The 13,653-nt window shown below is 40.2% G+C and overlaps 1 protein-coding gene across 20 annotated transcripts in view; it reads left to right on the forward strand.

The window, feature by feature from the left end:
* eya1 (EYA transcriptional coactivator and phosphatase 1) overlaps positions 1 to 13,653 on the forward strand; it is a 63,653-nt gene that overhangs the window by 36,695 nt on the left and 13,305 nt on the right. For 14 of the 20 annotated variants that reach the window (XM_026292030.1, XM_026292028.1, XM_026292031.1 and 11 more), the window contains 5 exons: positions 2,986 to 3,068; positions 3,628 to 3,814; positions 4,480 to 4,622; positions 5,314 to 5,397; positions 9,319 to 9,408. In XM_026292030.1, the coding sequence (XP_026147815.1) occupies positions 2,986 to 3,068; positions 3,628 to 3,814; positions 4,480 to 4,622; positions 5,314 to 5,397; positions 9,319 to 9,408 (587 nt within the window). The remainder of the gene's footprint in view (positions 1 to 2,985; positions 3,069 to 3,627; positions 3,815 to 4,479; positions 4,623 to 5,313; positions 5,398 to 9,318; positions 9,409 to 13,653) is intronic. The other 6 variants (XM_026292024.1, XM_026292027.1, XM_026292043.1 and 3 more) reach the window with 1 other exon arrangement.

The raw sequence follows: 13,653 nt of genomic DNA on the forward strand, positions 1-13,653 counted from the left end.
AAGAGACAGACGTATTGTTTGATTGTGGAACTGAACAGATGCTAATTAGGTGAATAATTGGATTCCGACATTCTGTCCCAGTGGCAGCGCAAGCTAGAGAAGCTGAAGCCTCAGCTGCCTTTATAAAAGGAAAGTCCCATCTGGACTTGATAGCCTATTCCCAAGTGGGGCATACAAACTTCTGCTACAAATATTGTGCACTGATGATAGACATAGCCCATGGCAAGGGGACTGATCAAGCAAAGCAAATGGACTTCCAATTGTGGAGCCAGAAGGCAGAAGGGAAGGAGGAGAGGAGGGAGGGATGATGTCTGGTCTTGAGTGAGTGAACTAACTGGAGCAGGACAGAGGGAGGGAGAGAAAACATGCCCCCCGGGGAACCACAAGAGCCCCCTCTTTCTCCCCCTCCTATAACCAGCACCACCAATCCCAACAGCATGGGCTCATTCTCACTGGTCTAGCAGGGGTCCCTCTGGCTTTTATGTGGCTCCTTGTTCTCCACTGAGCTGCCCTCAAACCCTGCCAGTGAGAGCTTTTATGACTGTTTGAACTGTGCATTAGACTAATTTGTTGTCCTTTGCAGCACTACTCCTCCTTCTCTCTGTCTTATTGTTCTACTGGACTTTAACTTGATGTTGAACTATCTGCAGAGAACACAAAAGTTTTAAAATTAGCCCTGCAGGCCTTGAAATATCAAATAAAACAAAAAGAGCTCTCTGGAAAATAATTAGTAGAGGCCAGAATGAAAATCGTGTTAAAAATATTGCATGTTTAATTGCTGGATGATCAGAATGAGAATCTGCACAGATCATTGGTGGGTCCTGGTAATCTTGGCCACTTCGGAGGTATTTGTTTCTTTTTGTGCTGGTTATTTAACGAACTGACAAGGCTAAACAAGAAACTACATCTCGTCTTTTCCATGTTTTCTTCCATATGGTATACTTTGTGGCCCCCACCTCTATGATCCTTCCCCCTGTTCTGAAAGCTGCTTCACGTTTGTCACGGTGTGGGAGGGCCCTCCTGATGGGGCCAATGACCAGAGAATGAAAGGAGCTCACTCTGTTTGTCTCTGAGAACAAAGGTGTAATTACACCCCATTTAGGAACAGTACATTTTTCTCTGAATTTGTTTTACTGAAGCAACAGGATATTTTTTGGCTACAGGAGGTTGTGCAATGGTAACATTTGTAATGTTTCCTGTTCCTTGTGGATATATGGAATAGGAATTTGTCTTTGTATGGATGGAAACGGGAATAAAGCACAGGGGTTTTATTTGTAGAGGTTATAAGAACTGCAATGACAGATTTTTTAAAAATGCAGTATTAGTGAGGAAACCTTTAAAACATAAGACTTTATATTGCACTTTGAGAAAGTCAGAAACTCCCCATAACATTTCCCATTGTTATTGATATTTATTATTGAAATTTTCTACATATGATTATACATTTTATTATCATGCAGAATAATCTGCATGTACTAAGCGTTAAGCACTACGAAGCTAGTCCTTGCTATAGTGATTTGAACTTTGGTGGATGTCATATTTACACTTTGCATTGAGAGTATGCCTATGTATCAAATCAAGCAGTCACAGCTCTCTCTCCACTCTTATCTGAATAACCATAACCTTTAACTTTGACTACTTTGTGATTAACCATTATAAAAATGGTTGTGACTATAGGCTTGAGAATTTTCACTCAAAAAACCAATCCTGATCCAGGATATTTTGCCTAATTAAAAGGTTCTAGTGAAACTACTTTGTTGCCAGATACCAATTGTGATCGCTAGAATGAACAAAGGCAAGGCAACTTTATTTGTATAGCACATTTTCATATGCAAGTTAATTCAAAGTGTTTTACATAATGAAAAAAGAGAAGATGAGTATAAAAACATGAAATGCAAATTAAATACAAACAATATAATATATAAAAGGTAAAACAAAAAAATATAAATGCACAGACAACCTTTGTAATGTCATATACAGTTTTATGCACTAAAAACAATGTAAAGAATTGGTAAAAGTGACTCATTAATTAATGGCATGGAAAAAAGATCAGCGTTTAATGTCGACAGGTGGCGAAAATATAAGTTCTAATGGGATCTGGTTCCAGCAGTAGGCAATATAATGGCTAAAAGCCAGTTTACCATTTTTCGTTTGACCTCTGGGCACCACCAACTGACTGCCTGAAGATCTAAGACACCTACCAGGCTTGCATTCAGCAAAAAAATCCCTGATATGTTTTTGGGCCCTGGCCATTGAGAGACTTATACAATATGTAGCTCCATAAATACAAATAATTATATCATTTTAGCTTCGATAGTCATGGCCCATGGCTGCATTTAACTCTATGACAGTCTGTGAGCCCCTTTGGCTGCTGACGAGAGAAGTTGTGCCCCCAGAGGCTGTTGCTATTCCTCTCCTCTATAACTCATGCCATGTATAATTAAGTCATTAGATACTATCAACCCCTTTAAATTATTTAAGTACCCAGGAGGACCATTCTTTGAGCAGTTGAAAAGAGGAATTTACATATTAATTCAGACTGGATGTCAGTACCTACCCCCCCATTGGACTAAGGACAACTTCAACCGTACTACTCTAATATTCTCTCTCTCATGAGCCACTAAACTGCCCATGCATTCACCATTTCTACCACAACAACCAAACCTCCTCAAACTGTATGGACAGCTGTGAAACCAGGGTCTGTCCTTACCCTTCTCTGCCACCATCCCCCATCATTCATCAGGCCTGATCCAATCACTGATAAAGATGCAACAAGAGAAGCCTTTCTCTGACCTTCTGATGTTCACCGCCTCAAATAGCTGTTTCACAAAACACTAATCTTTTTTTCTTCCCTCTAACAAAGTGCCATTTCATTTCTGTCACTGCACTTCTTTGCAGTGCCACAGATACAATAGAACAAATTTCATGTCTTTTGATATAATTTGGTGAATACTTAACTCAGTGTTTTATTATTTTTCCTTAAAGGTGGTACTTTTACAACAACATCAGGGTTGTATGCAGGAAACAACTCCCTGACAAATTCGACCGGCTTCAACAGCACACAACAGGTAGCTGGGTTCTTCTTCCTTTCATTTTGTTTTTGCGATCTGATATCAGTATGCAGCTATAAGTTTAAATTGCAGACTTCTTCCCAACCTGGAAATCTTTATGAAACGTGCATACTCAATATGTTACATTTCATCCGTGACACATTCAAACATAAATCACTCAGGATGTCAAAAGCTTTGTACGCAGGATTATCTACTGTACCTCCTCCACCACATACTGTATGTATTATGCCATAGAGTAAAGGGAGAAGAAAAAAACAAGACAGATCGTTGTCCAGATGTAGGACAGAACAGACATGTGTTTGCATTTATGTTTTGGAATCTGCACTGTAAAGTAGCAAGACTGGTGCAGGGCATATCTCACATTACTCTGCCAGGCTTTCTACTTCTCCTCCTCAACTGCGCTACCTTTTTTCTCTGTTGATCAAAATCTTCCCTTGCACACCGCTAGGTTTCCAATCTTTTCTTCTTCTATGTTTTTTTCATTTCATGCCTTATTTTTAGCCAGATATAACCTAACTTTTTCCCATTTTCCTACTCTGTCTGTCTTTCTCTACAGGACTACTCTAGTTATCCGGCCTTTGGCCAGGGCCAGTATGCTCAGTATTACAACAGCTCACCCTACACTTCACCCTATATGACAAGTAACAACAGCAGCCCCAGCACGCCCTCCACCACCACTACCTACACCCTCCAGGAGCCACCCACTGGCATCACCAGCCAGGCCCTCACAGACAACTCTGCAGGTAGGAATCAAACCACAGGTGGCCCAGTTTCTTTTGTAACCTGAATATCTATAGAGTCTGATCCTCGTAAGAGCCATGCTTCTTTTGAAACCAGGGGGCCAACTGAGCTTCCTCTTTTTCATGTGACTTGTAGTTGCTCTTGATAAGAGAATATGAACTCTAACTCAAATGCTTAACTAAGAACTTATTTCAGTCATATTTAGTTTACTGCAGTGTGGCTAGCAAGAAAAACATTCAGAATGGAAACAGATGAAGAATTTCCCGTAACGTCAAGTGACATTAATGCATCTTCTGGCAATCGAACACTGATTTTATCTTTATAAGTCACTCAGAAATGTATGATTGCATTTGAAATTGTCATCAATAGACATAAAAGACATCATGTTTTAACTAAACATAATTTCATACATACTCATCCAATTTAGATTGGATCACATACTTGCTTTTTCTGTTGCTTATTAAATTGGTATGGAGCACAGTAGCTTTTAGTATGTGTTCTGCAGCTGATTTATGACGTTTCTTACCTGCAGGCCTGAAAAAATAGTTTCCCAGGAAGCTGTTTGTCCTACATCAAGACAAATAGTAACTCAAATATGTTTGATAAATAGTAGCTCATCTTTGATACTCTCTTTTTATACTCTCCTTCCTTCTTTCCTTCATTTCAGCAGAGTACAGTACCATCCACAGTCCATCAACCCCCATTAAAGATTCAGATTCAGATCGATTGCGCCGGGCCTCAGATGGAAAGTCACGTGGCCGGGGAAGGAGGAACACCAACCCATCACCGCCGCCTGACTCCGACCTTGAGGTAGGGTGAGCCTGCTACCTTGGCGACAGACAGCCTCGCCCTGTCTGAGGCACATGGACACTAATTCACTTACTATATGGCTGCCACACCAGCTTTAACACTTGATGGGCATTAATTCTTAAAGATTTGATTTCTTAACTATACATTATTGATGCATAGTGGAATATGTGACATGACCTAATACATATCATATATAAAGTCCTCATGTATACCTTGTAAATAAACAATAAGGCATTTATTAATTAAATGATGTGAATAACGTATAATAGTCATCAAAGGATAACGAGCCATACAACATTTCCAGATTAACCATATGTCAAAATAAACTCTTGGTAATTCAGAAGAGTCTTCATTAATATTATATGAATAAAAACTGGTTAATGTAGGTTAATAGCACCCATTACCGCACTGACATCATGGCATGTTAACATATCTAGTTAATTACTTTGTCACTATTGATTACTCTAATGTAAATGTCGAGGGTTGGGAAGTCTGTGGTGGGGTGATGCAAGGAGTGTTGAGGTGACCAATCCAAGCAAATGGATCCTGGTCCCTGTGGCACGCAAATACATGCTCCTGGCCTATTGACCAGGAGGATCACCTTGCAAACGTACAGAGTGCACCATTGATTTTGCCTCTTCTCTCTGTTTGTCTTTATTTCTTTCTTCCCCCTCCACCCTGATCTCTCCAGCGAGTTTTCATCTGGGACCTGGATGAAACAATCATCGTTTTCCATTCCTTGCTTACGGGTTCTTATGCCAACAGATATGGACGGGTGAGTGACATCAGACTGTGGCAGTAGCAGTGCACTTTATCAGCAAAAGGCATAAATATTAAAAAACAAACAGTGATCAGGGCTGAGGGATGGGGTTGTGGTCATTGAGTGGATGACAGATTTCACTGTGCCCGTGCCTTAAATCCATAGTAAGAAGATGGAGCAGAACTCAATGTACAGATAATTGTTTCTTTTTAAATAGGTTCAATGAGGCTTGGCAAGTATTTGACTGCTCTTCGCAGCTGTTGGAGCTATGCATGGCTGGTTGGGGGCTCGGGTGTAGGGGCTCACAACAGTTGCACTCTGGCTGTCTTAAGTGTTCTTTTCTCCTTCAGAAATGCCACATTGTTAGTTTAATTAAGTGCCTCTCAATCCATCCTTTTCGAGCAGGGATCTCCCTGGAGACCCTGGCAGGAGAGTACACCAAATGTAATTTAGTCAAAACTCAAACTAGAGCCCAGAGATTCACTTGAACCTGCCCTAATTAAGGTTCAAATAATATATTGTATATATAAATCTTCACAAATATATATTATTATACTGGGAGGTAATTTTCTATTCCTTGTCACTGTGTATGCTCATAAGAAGAAAAGTTTACTTTTCCATCCTTTGCTGTTTGTTGTTTCATGTGAATTGCTTCTCTAAATTTAAACATTTAAAACAAACAATTTGGGAAATAAGGGGCAATCCTAATCCCATGGCTTTTTTGTGCTTCATGTGCTCTATATCATTTTTAAGATGCATCATTGTCATTGATTTAGATATAGTACAAAAAACATAGTTATTGTAGAATATTCAGGATTTGTATGTGATAAATTATCTTTGTCTGCATGGAGCACTTCTAATCACCGGTTGTTTTGGTTGTGGAGGTGTTTTGAAGTAAAAATGACATATTGCTCCTCATATGTCAGAGGGCTTAGTTTCTGCAGCCCATGCTCTGTGCCTTTGTTCTGGTGTGAGGGGGTGTTTGATGGGGACAGCAGCCCTCTTTTACCCGCTTTCAGCTGCCCCATGACCCTCCACTGTTTATTTACTTTATTCTCAGCCCTGCATGCTGGGTAAAGAAAGAGAGCTAAGGCTTAGGGAGCTTGGTGATGAGGGAGTCTCCAACCACATACACAAATATGAACACACACACACATGAATACACCGGCTCTCCCGTGGGCTCCTCAGAAACAGGAAACACTTGATGATTCCATAAGGGCCCGTTCCATCACAGTTCATATAAGATATGAGAGCTGCTAGGAGCCGCTCACTCACTTTTATCTTTCTTCACTGTTTTTCTCCACCTCTGTCCATTTCTGTCCTTTTTTTACCAATTTTATTCTTCTTCTTCTATTTTTCTTCTCTGCTCTTACCTGCTGACACTATCACAGCAACCACAGATCATGAGATCTAGAGCTTATCAGAAACACAGATCTAAAAACTACTTCATTAAGAGAGTGACAAACTTCCCCTACCTCCAACCATTCACCACATGAACCATCCCCTTCTCATTCATGTCATCCAAGCCTTAGTGGCATGAACAAAAAAGTCTTCCTTCCTAGCTGCTCTGAGCTAACTATAAATAGATGTATATCTGAGTGAGCACACATCCACACTTTCCCTCACTCACTGTGACCTCCCACCTCTCTCTCTGACTGTTTTTTTCATACACACATACACACACTGCTGTTCTTATCAGCTCTTTTAATTGGCATCAAGGCAGCTTACCCCCATAAAGCTGATGGCTGAGGCCAGCTGTGCTGCTATTGGGCTGGCCAGAATGAGAGCTTAAAGTGGGTGGGGATGTGTGTGTTATTGGTAAGGGGCTCAGAGGGAAGGAAAGGGCTCCCTGTGGATGGCACTGACATCTTGGGACAGGTGTTGCTGAAGCAATGACAGCAGCAGCACTTTGGCCTTCTGGCCTGCTTGTGTTCTTAACCCCCTCACTGACTGATTGTTTAGATTTAATTGGAAGGGATTCACTTGCACCAGAGAAGACTGACTTTTCCCACCAAACTAGACCACAAGGCTAAATCACTATACTAAAACTGCACTAGTTTTTGGAGCTGTAAGTCTGTTGATGTGGGAAGCAAATTATTTTTAATTAATTTTGACTGAAAGATTGATTTAATGTGGGACTTCGAAGAAGAAGGAGAAAACCTCTAGATGTGGGAATTGAGCTCTACTTGTGTGGTTTGTCCTCTGTCATTTTAGTGAACCCATAAGCATTGTTGGTTGTGACAGCTAATCAGTAGAAAGCTCAGGTGTGTCTTCAGTTGGTTTACCTCCATAATCCCTGCCTGTAGTCCTGCCTGTAGAAAATCCTTCTGCACAGCCTGCCATTGTCTCTCTTTATCTGTTGCTTGCTGAAGACAGTTTGCTGATTAGAAACTAAATCTACAATGAGTCCTATTTTTGCAAAAACAAAAATGGAAGTACTTCTCACAAGTAAGATAATTAATGATAGTATGTTTTGTATGTTGACTCTAAAATTGCCCATAGGAGTGAGTGAGTGTGAGTGTGTGTGGTTGTTTGTCTTTGTGTGTCTCTATGTGGCCCTGTGATGGACTGGTGACCTGTCCAGGGTGGACCCCTGCCTTTCACCCAAAGAGAGCTGGGATAGGCTCCAGCAGATCCCTGTGACCCTGGTTAAGGAATAAGCGGGTATAGATGATGGATGGATGGATGGATGGATGGATGGATGGATGGATGGATGGATGGATGGATGGATGGATGGATGGATGGATGGATGGATGGATGTTTTGTATGTTGTTTTATGCCTGAATCAAACCTTCATAATGGTATGGGAAAGTGAATTTTCTAAAACTAAAAGTACATGTTTGAAGTATATTGATAAATAATAAAACAGATTTTTAGGTAAAAATGACCATCAACCATCAACAGCAGAGACTGTATATAAAGATGAATAACATGATGGATCCATAGACAAGTTGATTGCCCCCTAGTGACTGGTTGCAATATAGGTCATAAAATCTGTTTATAGTCATAAATTCCATAAACTCCATAAACACCTCCATTTTAGCATGTGAGCGAAAACAAAAATTACAAGTACAAATCACATTAAAGTTTCCCAGGAGCTCATTCCCACCATTTTAGGCAGATAGTGATTTATGTACATGGCAATTTTTCTGATGATTTGGGATGATTTGATGAGTTTCAGTAAAAAGGTGTCATTTAGATGATTGGCAGCTTTGACAGCCTGATACTGTGGTTCCACCTCTGATCGAAACTGCAAAAAATCTGGTTGGAAATGAGGCACAAAAGCAAGGTGTCACTGCCAGTATTTGCAATATTTTGGCTTTACATGCAGTCATGCAGTAAAGTTTACCCCACATAGTATCTTTCGGACTGTGCAACAACATCATCGGTACAGCAGATCACTGACAGGAAATCATGATTTAAAAGAATCTTGGACATTATTCCTAATGCAGAGAACTACCAGTACTTGTCTTAGATATAAGTCATTTTTAATAAGTTAATATATTATTAATAATATAATGTCAGTGATCGAAGAAACTTCAGGGAGAACTCTGCTGTATCACCCAGGGAGAAATCAGATGATGCATGTGCACAAATATGGGAAAAATGGGCTATTTACGATGAGACTGTGACCCTAAATCTTCTAAATTGACCACCCTTCCAGAGAGGAGACACACTTTTACGGCATTCACTCATGTCTGTGGCATTTCTGATGACTATTCTGGTCCTTTTCAGATGGTCGTAAACAGAGGCAGAAACTTAAAAGCCTGTCTAATGTCTTCTCTGGGAATAGCTTTCTGTATTACTTGACTAACTTACATGAAACATTATTATTTACTGTGTTACTTTAACTCATTCAAAGTGGAAAAAATATATTTCTGTAATACTCCAAAGGAATATCTTTGTTTGATTTAATCATTTTTGTCTATTTTGCAGGACCCACCGACATCTGTATCATTAGGTCTGCGGATGGAAGAAATGATCTTCAACTTGGCTGACACACACTTGTTCTTTAACGACTTAGAGGTGCCTATCTTTGTGTATTTTTCATTCTTCTTTAAAATTCGCTCAGTTTGCTGTGTACCTATTCTGAACAAATGCCTTCAGTTCGTCTCAATGATTTTGTGAATACAGTCTAACGGATGCATATGAATAATTAAGATTTCAGTAAATGCAGCAAATTTTTCATGGAGCCTGTTTCTTAGTTATCGCTCTCAAAGTGGTGAAATAATACCTGGGACCGCAAGGGAATTCTTTGAATTTTACACGTGCTGTCAGTTTGTTGTTGGGTCAGCAGTCTTGCCCTCATCACCACCTCCTTCTCATTTCCATAGTGGTTGGTGGAATTTGTCAGGCCCTAGTGCTTCTGTAGCTGCTCTGTCTATGTGCCATGCTGTGTGCTTGGCACCCAGACTACAGACCCTTACATCACAGCATGAAATCCCCTGCTGTCTGCCCTCCCACGCCTCTTTACCCCCCTGATTCATGTACAGCTAGTGTAAAATCAACCACTGAGGCTCAGGAATGGAGGAATCATGGATAGGGAAGTGTGTGTTTCTGAGTGTCTGCTTCACTTTGGAGAGACACAAAGCAAAGACCGCAGGATCAGGGATTTCAACATTGAAGACATAATGTACAGAAAAGCTTGTTTTTACATATGCAAACCTGAACAGACATGAAACACATCCACTACCTTCTGTCCAGATGTTAAACTCAGCTAACTATGGGTGCTCACCATATGTTAGCAATTAGAAAAGCAGTTTATCTCTGTTTTTTCCTTCGCCACTTGTTCTATCCACTTCTTTTTCTACAAAGGTATTGAGTTTTTATTTCCTTGATTTTTGTCCCATCCTTATCTTCAGTGTCTTTTTCCTGGCAAATCTGATCCCACTGACCCACTGGTTTTCCTCAGTGTCCTGCTTTATGCTGACCTCACAGTGGAGGAAATGTTTTGTTTAATACTTAAGTGTGAAGAGATCTGTGGCCAGTCTGCCAAGTCTCATTACTCACCACCATGTTTGGCTGTGTTACATGAAGCAACTCCAAACCCAAACAGGAGAGAAAGACATAGAAAGAGAATGTTCATACTCACCCAGACAGAAGAGTGACTGAGATTTGAAATGCAGTCATCATGATCAAAGTTAATTGGCTGGAATTGGCTGGTTAAATATTTCCTTATGGCCTGGCCATGGAGAATCTATTCTCACTGCACTTCATTTAATAGATGTGCCCCAATCATTTGAAAAGATGCCAGTTTGTGTCAATGCTTAAATGTGGTTTTGCTCAACATCTGTCCTGTGTTTTGATTTCTTTTTAAGTGTGATGGAACTGTTCACAGATGAACTGGCAGCTCTGGCTGCTTATAACGTTATTTAAAAATGCAACACATACATTTCTTCTGCTCTAGATCAGTATCCAAATTATTCAATTTTGCTTTGACACCTTAAAGCTTCAGTTTTTTTCTACAACTAGAGTAATATGACTAAAATAACTGTTATTGTTGTGCAGTAAGTGTGATTTTTAGAATGCCCTTATTGCAGATTCTGTAATGATTGTCATAAACAATACTAGAGGAGGAGTGACATTTTCTTGAAGACATATCGATCTCTCCTCTTAAAATGAGCTTGGCCAGTCTGAGTGTTAAGTGCCAGTTCTCAGCAATGCCTAACCAATTTTGTGTTTTCTTCTCTGCTGATTTATAGCCCTCCATCTCAGATACAGCTAAATAGAGTCCAACTATAAATACCACAGCCAGCAGCAGTTTTGTATTTAAGCATGTGTAGAAATGCATATGGTCCATCTAATTTAGTCTAAGCCATAAAGGGAGACCCCAGAGGCTGTGCAGAAACACAGGTGCAGAGTTAGTGGCCTAACGGTGTGTGTGAGTGGCCCATCAAGGACTTAACACTGTCATCCCGCCAGCCTGTACACAAGAACATTAAATATGGACTCTGTTCCCTTTCATGTTAGTGCATATCATTACCATGTTGCATATATTAAAATATCAGTTTTTAAGACACATTAATACATTTTAAACATGATTACAGCACTGTAAATTATATTATATATTATACATATAATATTATATTTTACTTAGCCTGCCAAAGCCACAGGAAACACTCTAATCTTGTTTATTATGTCCACTGCAGTGTGTGTGTGTGAGTGTGTGTGTCTGTGTTTGTGTGCGTCTGTGCGCGCGCGCATGTGTGAATGAAGGCTGGATGCGCTGATAGGGCTGGTGAGTGACGATTCAGAGGAAAGTCATAAAAAGAAAGAGGGCATGCCGAAGGGGTCAACAGGGATCAGTTTCACCGTTGGGTCTCTCTCTCTCTTTCTCTTTCTCTCCCTCTCTTTCTGTCTCCTCTAACCTTTTTCTGGATCAGTGCTCTCTTTTTTTCACTCACTGTTACATAGTATTGAAAGTGGGTCCCAGAAATACTGCACCTCCCCAAAAGACTTTGCCTCCAAAACACCCACAAATCACTCTATCAATCATCCTGCACAAATCATTTGTGCCCAATGTCCTTTAAAGGATGACTGTAGTATTGCAACAGTACAATCTGTTTTTATAATCAAAAATGCTCTCACTAAAAGAAGTATTAAGAAAGTAATTCAAGCAATATGATCTCTATTGATGTGATCTTTCTGATATTAATTTTTGTTATAGATATAGTTGTATTTTATTAGCTACAGAGATGAACATCAGTATTGTATTTTCAAATCTAATGTAAACTTAATACCAAAGTCAATCTTTGTGTAATTGGTTAATTAACAGCAACATTATAATCATTTGTAAATACCATTACTTTCATTACAATGTTAGCAATTATTATTTTATTACTATTACTAATTATTTTTTTCAAAATAGACTGTCTCAAAGAGAACAAGAATGTTTTTGATTGTTTTAACAGGGAGAGTATTTTCTTCATATGTCTTATTCTGAAATGTAGCAAATTTGCTTCACTTGGTTGCCATTTTAAAATCAGTGCTGTTGTGTGCGGTTGAATGTAGAGTTAATTGATGGTCTAAAGTGATGTGTGTAATGAAACCCTCTGAGGCTTAGCTCACTGGGAAGACTGACAGCTCTGCTGTGACTCAGGGTGTGAGTTTACTGTAGGTGTGCTGCTGCAGGCCAAACACTAACGCCAAGCAATATGTGGGAACCAGGGGCCTCTTTCTTGCTAGCCAAGCCCCCTATGTTTCTTTCTCAGTGGGGCACAGGGGCTGCCGTCTCCCTCCTCCCTGGATGAGAAAACAACCCTCCCTGTCTGGCGGATAAAGGGCAAGGGGGCAAACCACTCACAGGGAGATGGGGGGAGAGGTCTCTGAAGGTGGGAACTTTTTAAATTAGTCCACCGATGCCTCCATGCTGTGTGCAACACTCTGGCACACTCGTGTCCATATATTCTAAGCATGTTGTGCTGCAAAGATTTAACACACATACTGCAAACACTTATGGAATTGCCCACAAACTCTCATACACACATACATGTGGAGCAAGTCTGTGACACTGTGAGCTGACAGCCTTTTATAGCTCCCAGCCTGCAGACGCAGGGTTGAACCTTCTCTGTCACTCTCACCCAGGGGCTGCCTGTTAATGAGAGATGCTGTGAAACACACCCTTACCCTTTCCAAGTGTCTCAAATGGTCCTCCAGAGCCTCTTAATGTGTAGCCATTCTGTTGGTTTTATGTCCCACAGTAGAGAGTCAGACCCTGTACTTGCTATTCTATGTGATTGGTAGCTTTACAATGTTTTTCTTGATAGCCCCCCATCCCCCCTTCTCCCTCCTCCCCCAATAAGGAGGGGTAGATCTTAACTGTGCTGTTTGTATTTAATCATGAAATTCAGTTTGTTTGGTTGATTGTTTACCAATCAACACTGTCGTTCTGTGACACAAATATTTTTACTTAGAATTCAAACTACCATCAAAATACAGAAAATATTTTCTGTATAAAGAAGATGTGATGTGATATTTCATCATTTGCAGTTATGTTGAGCTCCTCAATAGAACTCTATCAAGTCTCGAGGCTGGGCCACTGATTTATTTTGGAAGGACTACAGAGAGAAAGTGGAGGTTTCAAAGCCACTCTGTCAGTCTTCACTCCACAGAGGAAGAGAACAGAAACTTGCACAAACTGTACAAACAACAGTCCGCTTGGACTGGATGGATTTTTTTTTTTTTTTTTTTTTTTTTTGTAGAGGGAAAATGCTGAAATGACAGAGATTTGATATCGCATTTAATGTTGCTTTCCTTGAGGTGTGGTTTGGA

This window comes from Mastacembelus armatus, chromosome 20, assembly GCF_900324485.2.
Source record: "Mastacembelus armatus chromosome 20, fMasArm1.2, whole genome shotgun sequence".
NCBI lineage: Eukaryota > Metazoa > Chordata > Actinopteri > Synbranchiformes > Mastacembelidae > Mastacembelus > Mastacembelus armatus.